Source organism: Pogona vitticeps, chromosome 1 (genome assembly GCF_051106095.1).
Source record: "Pogona vitticeps strain Pit_001003342236 chromosome 1, PviZW2.1, whole genome shotgun sequence".
NCBI lineage: Eukaryota > Metazoa > Chordata > Lepidosauria > Squamata > Agamidae > Pogona > Pogona vitticeps.
The window spans coordinates 264163355-264182379 of record NC_135783.1 but is presented as its reverse complement, the minus strand read 5'-3'; the positions used below and the strand labels follow the sequence as shown (position 1 = coordinate 264182379).

Here is a 19025-nt window from a genome sequence, read left to right as displayed (position 1 = left end):
GAAGGGAATGGTAAATCTGTGTATTCTGTACCTTGAAAACCCTGGAAAGGGTTGCCATAAGTCAGAGATGACTTGATAGCACCCAATTATTATTAATATTATATTTTACTACTTGTGACTGTCAGATGAATTTTGTTGACACAGGTAGATGTTTCACATGATAGAAATAATTTGTAATGGCTGAAGAGATTCCTAAATCTGACCAATAATATGTAGATAATATTTCCAAAAAGACAGGGAAAATGGCCTCAAGTTGAATGTTTTAAATATAGTATATTTTAATAAAGGGGTTAAAAAATTCAGTTCTTTGAGAATTGTAACTTTTTTTAACATTTAATCTTAAAATTCAGACAGTTAATAAAGTTGTTGGCTGTTGGTCTAGAATTTAAATAATAGTAAGTGGGATACACATCAAAGATACTCTTGCGTAATTGATGTGACAGTGCGGAGGTGGAAGTGCCATTCATGAAACACTTCTGCAGGTGCATTGCATAAGCAGTCACAACAGGAACTACATCAAGGATTGTGCAGCCAACTAGTGAAATCCTTGTTGGCTGGGAATAACACCCAGAAGAGTTACACCTGCGTAACTTTATGTTATGGATGACATACAGGATTCAGTCCCATTGATGGTTGGGGACTTCAGTTTCAGGGGTGCTGTAAATCCACTCTGGGTATTAACTCCACCTGACATTTGTTATCCAAGATCTTCAACCCATTTGGGGAAAGGCTAGTGGACAGCTCTAACTTTGGAAATGTCAGCCTTTATTAGCTGTATGCAGATAATTTTATTTAAGAACTAAAACTATGCCCTAGTTTGAGGCACAGTGATCTTTATATGTACTAAAATTGAAGGAAAGATACTTAACAATCTAATCCCAAATCTGCCTACCAGAAGTGAGGTCTACTAAGCTCACTTTTGACAGGTTAGTGGGTTCAGATGATTGCTGCTTCAGTGCCATCACTGATAATAAGCTATGGCCATTTGTAGGAGTGGATAGGAAGGGGGAAAGGGAGGTTCTTTGTCACCTTCTGTTATGTCCAGTGACTTGGCCAGAAATATGAACATTTCTGTGATGTAAGTAAGAAACTCAGCATGTCTCCAGGGTCCTTCAGATGTCGCTGTGAAAATAACTACTGTCTGACGGACCTTTGATGCTCTAAAAATGGCAGAATTGTAGGAAAACAGTGCTAGAAGGAAGTACAGTATTCTGCCAAAAAACAGTATTCATGGAAAAATGTATTCATACACAAAATTGTGGACTCCTGTACATTTCTTCTGCTTGGTGGGTAACAAGCTGTGTGGGCCTGAAACGTGTTGCAGCTTTTGTTAAAAAAAAGTGTATTTAAAAAAAAACAATTACTGGTGGGTGGTTGAGAGTACTCTGTCTAACAAGGAAGTCCTGGGGTGCTTTCCATGTTCCTATTTCAATCCTGAAGTGTTCAGGCAGCAGCACAGGATGTACTGATGGCTCCGGAGTGATTTTGTTCTGTTGTCTGCATTCAATCCTATACCAAGCACTAGTGATCGAGGGGAAGATGCAGGATGCCAGGCCAGTCACAGACATGGTTAAGAGTTAAGAGTCACATTGGCCAATTATGTACTTGATTTCATGAACAAAAATATCAGAGAACTCCTTCTTCAAAATAAAAATGCTTCACTGCCACCAGGAAGTGGCAACCAGCACAACTGTTTGGGGCCTATCCTACTGTATGGGGAAAAAAAATGAGGCTAATAGGTAGAGCTGAATATATTGGGCAGCTTCCAGCGATGGATCTGCTGATAGAAAAATGGAATCCAGCAGAACTGAGAAGAGGCCAAGCTTGGTTGGCACAGAAGACTGCAAGTGGGCAATGAATGGTAGTTCTGTTCAGCAATACATTCGATCTATTCTACAGACAAAGGCCTGATAAGATTTAGCTTATAGTATCCGCTGAATATTTGCTTGGCTTGATTTTCTGAGTACATTCTGGAGACTCCTATGGTTCTTATTTCAGTGTTTGGTTGATTGCAGCAGCTTTGGCAATCAGGTGCATCTCAGACAACTGTTACTGATTATTCTTCTCATATTTGTGTATGTGTGCGTGCACACACATGTGCAAGTGCTATCAGACGTACGTTCCTGTTAGCACTACTTCTATAGCAACCTGCTTAGCAACTGAAAACATTCGCCAATAGCTTGCCTGCCTAGCACAATGTGTTTGAAGGCAAGCCAGCTCAAAGGTCCCAACATTTAGCACTGCAAGAGCCGGTGAGTTGAAAAGAAAAAAAAAAAAAACACCGAATTGATATTTAGTTTAGTCGTCTTTACGTTCATCTATCATTTTTAACCCAAATATGTATGTAAACTATTGATTTCAGACACAGATGACATTTTAATGTGTCTCCTTAAGCATCAGTAACAAACTTTCTCAAAGGTTTTGGAATAACTGAAGAACACAGTTCTGCAGCTCAACAGTTCTGTTCACTGGTTTAAGCCTATCAAGGGATTATAGAATTTTAATGCTTTAGTTATCTGCTATTTAACTGGTTATATGTCAGCTGAATTTAAATGAACATGTGTCTTATCAATACCTCTCTCTATAATTTTGACATTCTGAGGTAAACCACTTCTGTGTTTACCTCAGAATTTTTCACACATTCTGAGGGATGTATGAAAGAAAATAAAATTGTAATTGTATTATTCATGATTAGAGGTGGGGATGCAAATGATGCTACGATCTTGGGCTCACACTAAAGGCAGAAGTTTGCATCCAAATAAATTTGCATAAGATTGTGTTACACTTCTGGTTTAATTCAGCACTTTTTCAACCTATTGCCTTTCATGTATGCTGACAAAAGTCCTCCTAACTACCAAGCTGCACAGAGACTGGATATGCTGGCTGGGCATGGCGGGAGTGGTTTAAAGGAACATACCATGTCAGTTTCCTTAAAGGAAGTGACATACAAATAGCAAGTACAATCAGTAGATGAGCTGTGTTTAGTGATTAATCATTACAGCCCACTGATGTGCATGTCTTCAAGCTGTGGATACATTGCTTGTACTGTAAGGGATATTTTAACATTGGCATATTACTATAAAACGCAAAGAAATAAAATTAAGGTAGGGAGTGGGAATTTGCACTTGCAAAACAAAAACTATCTGCCTGATAAGAGAAGTGTTGCTTTACTCTCCAACTTCTTGTTATTGATGCCTGTTGTGCCCCCCCCCACCTCTTGACTCTAGTCTGATCAGAAGACCTCCCTGCTGGACCCTGAGTCAGAATTTTCCACCTGAGGCTTACGTTGCTTCTTGGGACTCTGTGATAAAGTTGGGAGTTCTGCAGGGATCAGGTTACTGCTTAAAGTGATGGAGTCAAAGGAGTTGCCCCTTTGGGGAAGACATTTAGGGGTCAGGGAGAAGTCCTGGTTGCTAAGATGTAACATGTGCCTGCTGACTCATTGGTACAAAGAGGTTATCATCTGCTGGATATCAGAAGGCCATATGAAACTAAAGAGAAGATAAAGGGAGATGAGGCATCCAATAGAGCTGTAATGAGCAGAGGGAGACATGGAAGGTGGAGGCAGTTGTGTCATTGTGGCAGAGGGAACAACAGCAGGGTATTGTTTCCTTCAAAACTCTCTCTTTTTCAGCTCTGTCCAGGCAAAGAGGTCTTAGTTAGATCCTTGTCTCTCCTGGCTCAGAAAAGCAGAATGGGGAGGGCACTGATTGGTTTGGGTAAGTGGAGCGGTCAGTGCCTCCTTTTCATCTAGACAGTTTTCCAGCATACTCACATTACTAAGACTGTTGCTGAAAAAGCCCTCCTTGAGTCTCTAGTAGTCTATTCCTTCGCAAGCACTTGGTATCTTAGCTTCAAGGTTTCTTGATATAGACCCATTTCAGTCTGGCTTTGGGCTCAGTTAGAGGACGGAGACAGCATTGGTCAGCTTGATGGGTAAGCTGTGCTGTGAACTGGACAGCAGAAGTATGGCTCTATTGATGCTCAGTGAGTTTCATTACTGTACATGGTGCCCACCTGGACCGTCTTGATGGGATGGGATTTGGAGGCACTGCCTCTGGAGGGCTGAGCTCAGAAAATGGTGCTGGATTTTATGCCCTGGCCATTGGACTCTGGAGTCCCTCTTCTGTTCCCCCGCTCATGCTATTTAATATGGTTTGCAGCTTTGCTATACCCCTGGATTCAGCCAGCCCTGACTCTCAGTGTCAAGGCTTTGGCAGCAGTCATTGGATGCATTAGCATAGTTCAGACTAGTGTGTTCTTTGTGCCAGTTCCTCAGAAAGTCTGATCTGCCCACAACAGCACATGCCTTAGCTACCTCTGCTTGGATTATTGTAATGTGCTTTATGTGAGGCTTCCTTTTGAAAGTGTTTGGAATCTCCAACGGGTCTAAATAGTGAGAACAGAAATTCTTTGTTACAACACCTTCTCTGTCTACTGATTTGTTGTTTCTGGCCCCTATGTTAGGTATGACCTATAAAGCCCTACATATCCTGGGTCCTAGCTATTTGAAGAACTGAAACTCCCTATATGAGCCTGACCTTGTCCTAAAATCCTCAAAAGATGGCTTTCTCTCTGTGCCTCCACCCTCGCAGCCATGTTTGACGAAGGCCTTCCTGGTGGTTACTCCCAAGCTTTGGGACTCCCTTCCAAGAGAGGCTAGGCTCTTGCTTGTGCTTCTGCTACCAGGCAGAGACATTTTTATTTAAACAATCCTTTGACTGCTTATCAGCAGATATGTCAGGATTTGTTTAGGGTCCCTAAGATGATAAGTTCTAAGATGATGATGATGTTTAAATGGTTTAAGTGGTTTTAAACTATATTAATTGTATTTTATTCTGAAATTGTTTGAACACGGTAATTAATTTCCTGGAATCCTGTTGGCAGATATGTGTACAGTACGTATAAACAGTGATGATGTAATCAGCTGGCAACTTTACTCCATCCTATCCTATCCTATCCGATCCGATCCGATCCGATCCGATCCGATCCGATCCGATCCGATAATATAATATAATATAATATAATATAATATAATATAATATAATATAATATAAAGCTTCCTGTCCCGACATTTAAGGTCTCAAAGTTTAGTAGGTATTACTTTTTACCTGGTGGAAGCGTTTGGGAGCCTAAAGATAAGGGAAGAGAAGCCTTTAATATCCCAAAGCTAGTGTTGCCATTTTATCTGCATACACTCAGAATCAACTTCCCAAATTAATAGCTGTGGTGTGTCAGGATGATGGAAATTTTAGTCCAATAAATCTGGAGGATACCAGTTTAGGAAAGGTTGATTTATGCCTTTTGAGGTGACTTAATAGAGCAGTTGCACAGTGCCTAGATGGACTCCAGATATGTTGTCACAAGGGAACACTCCCTTTTCCTGTTTCTGATTTCTAAGCCTTCATACCTCTATCTTTTACTCCTAGGAAATAATCTTTTTAAAATTACTTGCAGAAAATAAATAAAATTGTCAGCTCGTGCTTATCAGAAGCGTATTCATTTAATCGCCATCTTTAAAAAAAACCCTGACATATTGAATCAAATCAAATTGCATACATCTTGGAAGCATTACAAGACTTTTTTTTTTGCTAGTGTGACAGCTGAAGTTTGAAGAGGCTGGAGTGTTCAGTCACATTGCAAATCTTATCCTTGACAACCATATAATTTTACATGTCAGTTCTAAGCCTTATGATTTCCTTGTTTTGAGAAGCAAGTTAAGATAAAGCATGACAGATCACTGGGGGGGAAATCAAAATATTTATTCTTCAGAAACTGTTGTATTATTTGAGATGAATATCTGTTTTGAAAACTGAGACATGCAAACATTTCTTTCTGTATCCAGTAGTGGTTTATACGATAGAGCATGGGAGGCACTGCTGTTCCACAAGCTCAGGCAACCCTCAGTCTTCCTACTCCATTTGAATCCCTTACTTAAATAAAAAAGGTCTCTGTATGTATGAATGCTTGCCTGCCTGCTTCTGTTTATGTGTGTGTTTAGATATGTACATGTACCTCGCTCTATCCACCATTGGTTGCTGGGCCTTTCATCCCTCTAACCACAATGAACACTGTCTGTGTCATGAGGAAATGTGAGAAGCACGCCCTACATTGCCTTCCTGCCAGGACTGGCTCGAAGAAGACAGCTTCTTCCAGCAGGGGATGATTTGGGATAGGGACTGGGAGTGAGGTGTTGGGAGACCAGAACTGCACATGCCACGTGGCTTACCCTACAACCCCTAACTTAGCCTCTTACATCCAAGTATAGTGAAGGACATTGTACAGTACTATCACTCCTGTAGGTCTGATTTAAAGTCTTGAACAACATGGGACTGAATTGTCTGAAAAATCAACATTAGCAACATGTACCGCCTCAGTTCTTACATTCTTGTTCAGAATTGCTGCTCCAAACACCCTCGTAGGTAAGGCAAAGTTGACATCAACTGCAAAGATGACCTTTTTTGTGGCAAATAGCATCCCTGGTTTTCCAGAATAGTGAAGCTATTTTTAATTATTCACCTCTGCTTTTTCACTAAGCCTTTTCACCCGCTGATCCGGGCCTCTCAGGCAAAAACTCAGTGCTGCTCTTATAGTCTCCTCATTTTTTCTTCTTTAAGGTATACCTTAATTTTGCATATATTTGTGAGCCACCCAAAGAAACTGTGCTACAGGTCAACCTATAAACAATAGATTACACTTTTTAAAAAGGTAATGGCAATTACCTCAGTGACAGAGCAAGTGCCCTCTGTGTAATTAGACCCTCTTGTCTCCTGGGAAAGACTCTGTCCTGAAACCCTAAAGATGCAGTACCTTTCAGAGCAGGCAGTACTAAGCTAGAGGGACCCATTATGTGTCTTGACATAAAGCAGCTCAATATAGTCCTAAAAGAAAGGCTCTGTAGACAGAATGGTGTGCATGTGTGTCCTGTTTTCTGGTAAGGCTCTTGCTGCACACAATCCAACTGCAAATACAGTTATCAAAAAGACAGGCGCGTTGTAATTTGCAACATGGGACAAGCAATGCCAGCTTCTGTACTCTGGCAGGAATATTGTTTCACAAAGCTTGCTGCAGCTGAGTTAAATAGTGGATTCTGTCTCTGAATATTGGAATGGTTAGTAGAGGACATTTCATATTTGCAAAGAGATTATATACAAATCTCCCTACTGAAGAAAGAAGAAAGCTGGTACTTATAAAAGAGATACAATACCCAAAGTTCATTTGCATAAATGGGGAGCAGATTGCCTTTAATTAAAGAGTCCTCACTTTGATTCCTAATCACTTCTGCTCAATATTATAGTCTGCAAGTTGAGTGGCTTCACACACAACCCAGGACTGAAGCAGGGACTCTCTAATTAGTGACAACCTACATTCAGTACCCTGTCCCATTCAGTTCAGATTCATATTTCCATCCTGTCATGTTAGTTAGTTAGTTATCAGTGAGGCAGATATTCCATGTATAGTATATTACTCTTTTCCTGCTTACAACTGAAGTTGGTACATTTCAGAAATGTTGGTAGTAAAGTTGTATTCAACTGTACTGGAAAGTCTCATTAAGTTCAAAAAGAATTCCTCCCAGGTATATCTGCACACAATAGTGTTTAGTCATTAAGTTGTGTCCGACTCTTCATGACCCCATGGACCAGAGCACCTCCTGTCTTCCACTGCCTCCCAGAGTTTGGTCAAATTCATGTTGGTAGCTTTGATGACACTGCCCATCCATCTCGTCCTCTGTCAGCCCCTTCTCCTCTTGCCTTCACCCTTTCCCAACATCAGGGTCTTTTCCAGGGAGTCTTCTCTTCTCATGATATGGGAAGAGAAGATACACAATAGTAGCCTTATTTAATTCAAGAACAGCTTGAATTAAGACGAGAAATCCATTTGCAACCAGGGCTGCTTTTTAAAAACTGGTGTACTGTGATTCACAACATGGTTGATATATAGTGTTCTAAACAATGTTCTAACTGCTGTGTTCTGCATTAATGACAGTTTCTATATCATCTTCAATACAGTCCCATGTAGAGAGCACTGCAGCAGTCTACTTTAGATAAGTAACCAAGTTCTAGTGCATGAACTACATGAATTCTCCATTAAGTACCTAAGATGCCTCATCATTTCTTTTTATTGGCAGGAGAGTAATTCTGAAAGAATGGAGAACTACACATGGCCTTCTTTCCCATACCACAATCATTGCTGCTTGATACCTGTGCAAGGCAAGCCAATCTTCAGACACTTCATAACTCATCCGAGTTTAATCTGCAATGGTACCATTTTAGCACATCCTGCCTGCGCTGTTAAACCCCTCAACCCAACAAGGTAGTAATATACATATATTGGGGTCCTATATATACAGTATTGGGGTTTTAAATATGCAGGTTGAAAAAAATAAAAGACTGCTAGTTTGGGGGGGAGGGAAAGAGTTGTATGTTGTAATGTTAGTTCCCCTGTGTGAATTATTTCCCAGTCATTAATGTTGTAGGATTCCACACAAATAGTTTGGATTTTTCGAGTGGGTAGGGCATTGTGCAGTCAGTGGAGGAATACAGTGTTCAGCATGTGAAAACTGATTGCTTTTGCTTAGGTTCTATGCAATTATAAATTAAACGCCCTCCATTTTTTTTGGTAGGTGCTTATATCTCAGATCCTGTCCTCATTCTTATGATGCAACTTGTGAGAAAATAAAGAATTTGAACGAATCCTTGAATACTACTGACATTCCTGTTCTGGCAAGAAGGGAAAGTGATGGTTATTATTACCGTGGATCAGTAATAAAGGCTGTAGAGGCAAGTTACTTTGCTGTTTTCTTGTATGTATAGACCATATGAAGCCCACAAGTATTCTTCTTTGTATGCTGCCACCGCCGCCTAAATATCCATGTGCTTAGCTACTGCTACGGGATCACTGCAAAAAAGAATGCATGGGATGACTCTCCTTGCGCATCCTCCTTCTCAGCATACGTTTGCTCGTGACAGGCCACCAAGCCACTGAGGAAGAAGATATGTGAGGACAATCATCCCTATTAGCCTCTTTCCCGCATGCAATCTAGGTCCTGAAGGTCTGTTAGATAGCTATGCTGGGCCAGTGATTCCCAACCTTGAATAACTTAGGTGTTCTTGGACCGCAACTCCCAGAAGCCTTCACCACTACCTGTGCTGACTGGGGTTTCTGAGAGAGGCAATCCAAGAACACCTGGGTGGCCCAAGATCAGAAACCAGAAGCCTATAGGCAAATCTTACGAAATCCAACCAGAGTGCTTCCCGATTATGGTTTTGTTGTGCAATTGTCCTGTATCATTCAAGGACTTTTTCAAATTCAAATGAGGCATTATCAGCATCCACATGTAACCTTCACCATGTCTTCCCAACTTGTTTCTTTTTATCAGAAAACAAAAAGCCATTGAGGAAGAAAAGATGCAATAAGTCCACAATAACTTTTCGACTGGGAGTCCTGGGAATGCTCCCCATATCCCATCGGTATATTTCATTGGGATCTACTGGGCCAACTGGAAAATACAATAATTCAAGTGAATCTGTTTAGTCCTGGGAATGGTTGGCTCAGATTTAGCATAGGAAGTTATTTGACTATGTAGATCCACTTGATTATTTAACTAACAGGCTCATAGAAACAGAGACAGCAGCTTTTGGCATTCAGCTTGGTACAAAAGTGTGTTCAGCTGTGGAAAACAGTGGTGTGTAAGAAGAGATGAAATTAAATGTAGTGTCGAAAAACAAAAATCATTGGGCCTGACTGTGGAATGAATTTCCTTCCTTCCTTCTCCAAATTATGCCCTTGATTGTCTTACCCATCTTGAGGGGCAGAATGGATGACAAAAGTCTCTGGTGAAGCTATTCAGTTCAGTGGTAGAAATGTAGGGGTACTGGTCACAAGTCACAGTGATATTTTTGCCACTGTTGTTCATTTTTTTCACATCCCTTTTGACTTCAGTACTTCTGTGTTCAGCTCAAACTATGTCAAGGTTAGCATTATATTAATAATGATTGTGTGCCATCAAGTTAATTCTGACTTAGGGTGACTCTTTCAAGGGATTTCCAGGTAAGGAACACACAGAAGTGGTTTACTATTTCCTTCTTCTGGGGGCGCTCTTGGATTGTGCCATTTGCCTATGGCCTCACAGGCTGTCTCTGTTCATAGGAGGTGCAGAAGGGAATAGAACTCCCAACCAGGCACCTAACTAACTGTGCTATTCAGCCCACTAGCTCTTTACTGGGAGAGCAAACCATTTAATGTTAGACACCATGCTACCCAGTGGCATCTCCTGCTGCTTTCTTATGTGCTGGATATTTGCAAATGTTTCCTAATCAAGTCATTAAAGAAGAAGTGCAAGACAGTCATTGCAATACTCATTACAAAGTTCTAGGGAAGAAGCTATTGTCGGTCTTTAAAGTGCTACAAGACTCCTTATTTTTACCAGAAAATTGTTTCAAAAGTCATACTACCATAAAATGTTCACTGATGTTGGTTATTCAGTTTTCCATCTTTTTAAAATTTCTAGAATGTTTTTGTCTTGTTTGGATCACGTCTTGTGAAATTATCACTTTATTTTAGGGTGAAGGCTGCAATTCTGTACATACTTAAAAATCATGTGCTGTCAAGTCAAACCTGATTTATGGTGACTCTTTTCAGGGGTCTCTCCATGTACAGAATACTCAGAAGTGGTTTGCCATTTCTTTCTTCTGGGGGGTGCACTGGGACTGCGCAGCTTGCCCAAGGCCACGCAGGCTGTCTCTTATCACAGGAGGCACAGTGGGGAATAAAAATCTCAAGCTTTGGCTTGGCAGCCAGATATCTAAACCACTGAGCTATACATACTTTGTTGTTGTTTAGTTGTTAAGTCATTTCTGACTCTTCGTGACCCCATGGACCAGAGCACACCAGGCCCTCCTGTCTTCCACAGCCTCCTGGACTTGGGTCAAATTCATGTTGGTAGTTTCAATGACACTGTTCGTTCATCTCATCCTCTGTCATCCCTTTCTCTCTTGCCTTCACACTTTCCCAACATCAGGGTCTTTTCCAGGGAGTCTTCTCTTCTCATGAGATGGTCAAAGTATTGGAGCCTCAGCTTCAGGATCTGTCCTTCCTTACTAAGGAACACATACATACTAAATAGCAAATTCTAAACTCTGCACAGCTTATTTTCAATAGATATGCATAAGATTACTCCCTCCCTCTCTATCTTGCCGGATCTGGTTCTTTTGTTTTTAATGCCAATGCCAGATGTTCATGTGGATTTGTGCTGTTTGGGGATAGTGTCTCAACAGATATTGTGAGAAAACACATGAGCAGTATTATTTATTGCTGGAAATGTGTTAGAATGTTTATATATATATACTTAACAATGTTAAGCCTCTGTGCACAGCAACACTAGTCTTCAATTCATTAGTTGTTAGCACTTGAAACTTCAAAAACAAATATTGTGTGTGTGTGTGTGTTTTGAAGTGCAAATAAGGGACAGCATTGTTTGCTTACTAACGTCTCTAAAAGACTGACAAATCTCAAATTCCTGGCATTCAGTATGAAACAGGAGCTGCTCTGGAACGAATCCAGGATATGTCTTTGCTTTGTAGTGGCAAAAAAAGGAGTGCAATGTGTGAAATAAACATTTCCATTTTGTAATTTAGACAAGGCTGCACTAACACACAAAGATGGAGGAAACACACTAAGTTCTCAGCTAAGAACACTCACATTTTGTACCACAGAACATACTGTACAAATTGTACAGATATGTTCAACATTCATAATTTAATCCAAATTATTAAAGTTTTGTACAGAAAGCCCATCTAGTTCATGGCATAGCTGGGACTGGTCAGATCATCGCTGGATGGCACAGAGGTGGAAATGGTGGACTAAACAGATGATGATCTCTGATTGGCCAGCATCTTCTTCTCCTGGGTTTGTCGGGGGATTGTGTAAATAATGTTTGCATACATGAGGGGTTCCTCCACTTCAATGCAAGTATCTGTATCCACATGAAGATGTTTTTCTGGACAGGGACAATTGAGTGCTTTGGAAAAATAAAGAGTGGGATGTTGCACACAAACATTCTGTTTCTGAGATATCTGGTGGTGTAACAGAGCCAGGACTCAAAACTGAAACACTGAGACCTTAAAAAAATAAAAAATAAATCAGCAGCAGGGACATTGAAATCCTTTGCCACCGCACCTCCTCAGCTTCCCTGTTCCCTCTGAGCTTATCTTCACAGTAGCTGAAGCGATAAATTAATTTTTGTAGCTATTGTACACTGTTGTCAGATATCATCATTGTAAAGCAAAGTATCGGAGTGGTGTGGTGTGGTGTCTTGTCTTGAATGGAGAGTTACGTCTCATTAGGTTTCTTCTAACTGGCAACAATTCACTGTACCATAATCATCTGCTCATTCAGTGATGAATTGGGTTCCTGAGGTTACCCCCTTTGTCTACAATGGAAGACATTGCTGTATTTGGCAGAGTGGGCCAAATCCTGTTAACTCATACAGTCCAGTGCATGAGCAGTTCACACATTGTATGTAGGGTGAGCAGTTCACTTTTCTTTTCTTTTCTTGCTCCTACAAAAATCCAGCCCTTCCTTTCGCAAGTGGAAACTGGGCTGTCACAGTGGGCCACTGTGGTGATTTCTGCTTGTGTAGTAGCGAAGTAGGACATCCAGTGCTACTATGCTGGGGGAGGGTCCTCTTCCACTAGCACTCAGTAGAATCCCAAATGCAGACATTCAGTTACTCTGACAGAATTCTCTGAACGCCCTGACCAATTTATGCATGGTCTGATGCATGTCTGGCGCTGCTCCTTCTGTAAAATGAATGGGGAAGTCAAACTAAGCAGATGAACCCTGAGTGTGTTGGCATTTCTGTGGCTGTCAGTAACTGTCAGAGCGTAGCAAGCTATCTTCATAGAAGTGCAGACTATGCGTTGCTGATCTTCTCTTTTAAAAATGGATCTTTTCCCCTTTAGGCATGGTTTTCACCATTAAACCATGGTCTCTCCCTGTCTGAGGGTCCAACTACACAGTGAGAGAAATGTGAATTCACTTGATGTAAAGTTGCATTGGAGCCTTCGAGTTCCCCCAGATCTGTTTCCATCAACTGGCTGCACAAGGAGAGGAAGAAAATGGCTAAAGAGCCTTGTTTGCAGCTTGTTAACAAAGCTCTCCTTTAGCCCTGCAGGAGGCACAGCTACAGGGAGAACTGCCTTATGAGCTGTAAACAAGGGCAGAGTGGCAATTCCTCCTCTCATATACTGAACAAACAAAGTCCTGTGCTCAGTTTAAAGAAAACGTGAAGGCAATGTGGAGGCTTTTCAAGAATTCTTTTTTAGTATAATTGAGAAATATGGTGTCCAGTTTCCACTCCAGGTAGGAACAGGTTTTCTTTAAGGAAGAGCAACCAATATCTCTTGAGAAGGGATGGTGGGGGAATGCAAGGGAAAATAAACTCTTTTTTTAAAAAAATCTGCAAATCCAGCTGTTTTAGGAACAATGAAGAGCAAAGGATTGTTCTGCATCAGTATAAGTGATTACACTGTCTGAACTGATGTAAATGGATCCAATGTAAAAAAGAAAAGAAACCCCAGTGGTGGAGGCAAAAACTTTGGACGAGCGGGACTTTGAGTTGATTCGCATTGGTTTGTATGTTATGTGTAGAGATGGGGGTGTTCGTATACGAATACAAATACCCCACAGAAGTGGACATAACAAGGGTCCGCCGCCCCCTGGGGCCACACCATCCACTCAACCCATCCACTGATGCCGCCGGTTCCAGTCTCCCTTTCAATCACTCTGGAGCTCGCAGTTGACTAGCCACTCATCAGCCTGGCAGGGAGGCTTGTCTTCCCTCCTTATGCCAGGAGTGGCTAGTCGACTGTGAGTTACGGAGCTATTGAAAGAGAGTGCAGAGCTGGTGGCAGCAGCAGACGGGTGAGTGGATGTCCACTGGTGCAGGGGTATTCGTATGCAAATACCCCCATTTCTAGTCATGTGATCAACAGGAAAAAAAATGTGAATCAGACCATCCCAATCCCAAAGCATTTCTAACATTTTTGGCCAATGTGGGCACACCCTGATTGCTGGTTTGAACTAGCATTTTTTTAAAACATACTCAACATCCCAGTCATGCCATGTTGCGTCTGAATGATAATGTTATTATTATTGCATCAAGTACTAATAAAGGAAGCTTTCATACTTTGTACCATGCTTTTCAGAAGTTCTGTCAAATTATTAATACTGTAGTAGTATCATCTCATCACTCTGATTTACTGGATTCCCCACTCACACACATACACTTTGGAAGTCCAGAGGCATCCCTGTTATTTTTTCCAGACCTAGAAACTTTGTCTCAGCACTTTAGCATCCTAATTCCTCCCACTCACTTGTTCTTAATTTCTGACAGTTTAAGCAAACATAGAAGAGATGGCTGATTATTGCATAAATCCACTTGGTTATTCAGCTTTTCAATTTAATTCTTCATGTTATTCTGTGCCACAGGGTGAGAAAAACATATTCCTAGTGCAGTTCACTGAGCCGTCTGCGGTGGGTGAGGAAGACACAATCAATGTGCAAAGGACACCCAGTAGTGATGTCTTTGAATATGTGACTGGGATGAAACATGCCATCTTGCCAAGTGACAAAGTGTTGGCCCCTTGGGAACCAGGGCGGAAGAGATACGGGCCTGGCACTGTCCTCCAAGGCCTTGAGACCAGGGATCCCCTGAGAGGTAAAACCGTGGTTTGTTTTGCAACATACAGGCACGAATTGTACAGGCTTCCACCTTAGAAGAGGCTTGGCCTGTCTCTTCCTAAAGTGCCTTCGTACAGTAACGTTTTGAACAGGACGGAATGGTAAATTGGTGGGCAGTTTAAATGCACAACAAAAAGTAACTTTTGGAGAATGATTTTATTCATTGATTCATTTCATTTCAGCTTTTCCTTCAAAATACTGTATATTTAATCTGATCTGCTTATTCTGTTTAATTGGCACTTTAAAAAAAACATACAGATCACTGATTGTAGTAGTAGTTTCATGATTATCACAGGGAACAGCCAATCAGCATTTGGCCAACTGTCTTTCACTGGAAATAGGAAGACAGGTTGCTCCTAAACGTGATTCTCTAAGAATGTGGTGGTGGTGGTGGTGGTGGTACCACCACCACCAACAACAACAACAACAACAACAACGAGAAGGCCCTCTCTTGTTAATTAAGCCTCTGGCAAGATCATCCTGCTAATGCCCGAAGCCTTTGTAGTATAATTTTTAAAAACAAAACAAAATATGACAGAGGAGCATAAGAACCAGTCTTATACAGGATCATACAATTGACCCACCTAGTACAACCCAACCTGGCAGCAGCTTTTCCAGAGTTTCCAAGACCAGAGGTATAATCCCAGACCTTCTGTATGCAAGGCAGATACTCTACTCTGAACTTTGGCTCATCACCATATCTCCCTGAACATACAGATCTCATCGGATTTTTAAAAGCTAAGCAAGGTCAGGACTGGTTAGTATTTGGATGGGAGGCTATCAGAGAATACATAGGATCTCCATGGAAGACTAGGGAAGAATCCCTGGAGAGCCCTTGTCAGTTGAGAGCTGAAAAATCTGGTTTAAGCGGTCTGGTCTAGTCTGGTTCAGTTTAAGATTGCTCTCTATGGCAAACACAAAAAGATATTTTGTCAAGTGCTTCCTCTACTGGAATCTAAAGACCACTGTTTGTGAGTTCAGCACAGTAAGACTGCAGTAGCCTTAGGGGATTGGTTCCAAGCCCCCCTTGCAGACACTGAAAAACATGGAAATAATGAATACTATATATATATATCATTGTCTCAGGCTCCCTCTAGTGAGTAGTTTTGATAAATACATTGGATTTTTTATTTAATATTTGCAGGTAGTGGATAAGAGAATCTGCAGATGCTGATTCAGTACATTGGGGGGGGGGGTGTCCTACTATAATCATATATGAAGGCTGGCAGTCTAGATTAATCATTAAAATTAGCTTAAAAAGAGTGGTAGTATTTTTGAAACACACATTGCTGTTTTCTCTCCAACAGAGAAAGAAGATGAAGAAATTACAGTCAGCTTTTGGAATGGCAAGAAAGCCAAAGTCCCACTTGGTGTCGCCATGTGGATTTCACCACTCCAGTGGGAAAGGATTGTAGAGATGATCCATTTACCCTACACGAGCAGGAAGAAGTTCGAAGGGCAATTCAACAGGGCTTGTTACATCAGTCCACACCCTATGCTGCCCCCTACACACAGACATGCTTTTAGTGACTTCCAAAGGTTCCGGTGGCCATGCTGTCCTTTTGTCTGTCCCTCTTTCACATGCTTTGGCCACACATGCTCGTCACTTGGATGTTCACAGCATGCTTACTGCTGCAGCTTGCAATGCAGTGGTTGCTGGTGCCAGCCTTCTCTAGCTGAACTAGCCCAGGGAGATGTGAAAGAAGAGTCTGGCTGTAAGCCCACCACCCAGTTGCTAGCAGTGGAAGGCCCTCCAAAAGCAGAATCCGCTGCTGCCCTGTCTGGCTCTTCCTCATCCTCCCGGGATTCCCCAAGGGACAAGGGAACGTGCGTTATCAAGACCACAATGGTAGATCATGCCGTGAACACAGATTACAGCCTTTTTGACAAGCCCAAGCGGCAGGAGGTCAAAAGACCTGACTGGAGGTATTGGAAGAGAAGCCATCCCAGCTCCCCTTTCAAGAGCCAAGGTAGACAACACTTCCCCTGATTGATCTTGAACAGAAGCCTCAATCAGGGCTTTTAAAAGTTACTTCTTTGAACCACAACTCTGAGTATCCTCTAAACAGCCCAGGCGTTGCTGACAGGGGATTCTGGGAATTGCAAGCCAAAAACTCCCAATTTCCATGCATGGGCTAGAAGGCCAATTGCCACTCTGTCTCTGTTAAGAAGTCATGCTTTATATAGTCATTCTCAACCTTTTTTTGGGAGGGCATGGCCATAATAAATACAATACGAAAGAAATACACCCAAATCAGGATTGTATAAATCACATAACAAACCTTATCAAGTGTTCTAACTATTTGTTTGACAAATGGTTTCCAGTCTGTGCCCCTCTTCAAATGTGTCAGGGCCCTGTTGAGAATGGCTGCTTTGCAGTGCCAAAATGGCTTTTTCTGCTGATAGATCGTATCACAGACACTAGCATACTTGAAGGTTTAAATCTTGCCATTGGCCCATATGAGTGAGGAGCCGGGGATGAAGTCACTTCATTCCACAGGCAAAACTTGAGTCTTACATCTGAGCTACTGAAGAGGAGATGCCATCTATCACTAAGGGCAATTTCATTTCCAGTCTGTCTACGTATTTGAGAAAGGATCCTAGCGATAAAATTATAAAGCTACTTGTCTCCTAGCCTGATTAGTTCTATGGAATTTCTTACTAGTGTGTGCCTTCTTATTAATCCAAATGTGAAATATGCTATCCAGTTCTATTTTTCTACTTTAACAGAAGCAAAACTTCATTTCAAAAAAACTTTGTTGCTGTTACTAAACCTCATATGCCTATGATCTTGCATCCCCATCTACAAAAGCTCCTTATAGAATCACAGAATAATAGAGTTAGAAGGGGCCTATAAGACCCTTGACTCCAACCCCCTGCTCAATGAAGAAATCCAAATTGAAGTATATCTGACAGACAGTTGCCTAATTTTCTCTTGAATGATTCCAGTATTGGAATGCTTACCACCTCCTGAGATAACTGGTTCCATTGTTGTACTGTTCCAGTTTCAAATGTTTGCCACTCGACTTACACGTTAAGTGTTAGGCTATCATCTATAGGTATCAACATTTACAGCACCAGCAGTGAGGAAAGAATGAAAATCAAAGGAATTTCCAATATGGCTATGTCTCCAGCCACACTAATCAACCACAGTGCCATGTTTGAAACCACTGAACAGTTTCCTTGAAAGCAATTTACCATAAGAGATATCTTGTGATATCAAATCATCATGGGGGAGGGTAAAGAACAAAGGAAGTCATTGCTGAAATACAGACTTGATTTCTCAGCAATTCTATTTGCTTGGTCTAATTGTAAATTTGTAACAAAACAACTGGCTGCAATTGACTTTTTCTTTATTTGGTGTATAAATTAAATTTGACCTTCAAGTATTTTTCATCTGGGGATGGCCATGTTTCTGGATGCCTACGTTCATCACCAAATTGGGATTGTGTGCTCTGATATAAGGCAATGGGAGAGCTATTGAAAGACTGGTAAACCTTTTTTTACAGAACTGGAGAAAGACAGTAACATTGCCACGTGTTGCAGTGACACCAGATATTTAAAGCAGATTCCAAAAACTTGCAGCATCCATTTTGAAGGAGGGCCTGACCTTAAAATCTAGATATGATTGTTTTGGGGACTTTTGAAAATTTTCACCCCTACCCACTGCTTTGTGATGTCCAACTTGATGAAAATTGCTATGTGATGAGATGAGAAAGCAAGCCTGTGTCTAAAATGTCAGTGGTATAATAATATTTGTGTCACACACAAATAATAGGATTTTGTACAAATACTTTTTTTTGTAAGGATATATTAAAGCATTTATACATATGGGGATGTTTCTTAACATTTTTCAACAGTGTAATTCTCATACACAATTGTATACACACAACACACATGTATGAATAGAGGGCACTGCTTGCAAGAAGCTTTTCCTAGCAGATCTGTAAATGTTTTATTATATTGCTTAAATAAGAGACAAAGCACATAACCATAATGCAACAGAAAATTCAAAAAATATTTTCACATAGAACAGTTTTAGATTTTAAGATGAATCCGGGAGAACTAACTTGTGATCAGAATCCTATTGGTGTTTTATGTAAGGTTTATGTAACTTGGCATGGCTAATTGATGATGAGACAGAGTATGCCTTGGTTGCACACCTGGTCATGTACCTGACTGGGCAACCAAGATGCCTCCCTTCACACGAACACCCATAGGTTCTGCCAATATGGTTCTTTGACAGAATGATTGATGGGAAATGTCCTTTCGTGATAAAAAAT

General features: G+C 41.1%; 1 protein-coding gene across 1 annotated transcript; it reads left to right on the top strand.

Annotated features, from left to right (window-relative positions):
• Nucleotides 1-2177: 2177 nt before the first annotated feature.
• Nucleotides 2178-17959, top strand: C1H11orf16 (chromosome 1 C11orf16 homolog). The gene is given in 6 exon segments (XM_020789948.3): nucleotides 2178-2252; nucleotides 8129-8313; nucleotides 8624-8780; nucleotides 14491-14719; nucleotides 16050-16712; nucleotides 17802-17959. Coding segments are annotated over 5 exon segments (1374 nt in total). The 5' UTR covers nucleotides 2178-2252; nucleotides 8129-8146.
• Nucleotides 17960-19025: the final 1066 nt, after the last annotated feature.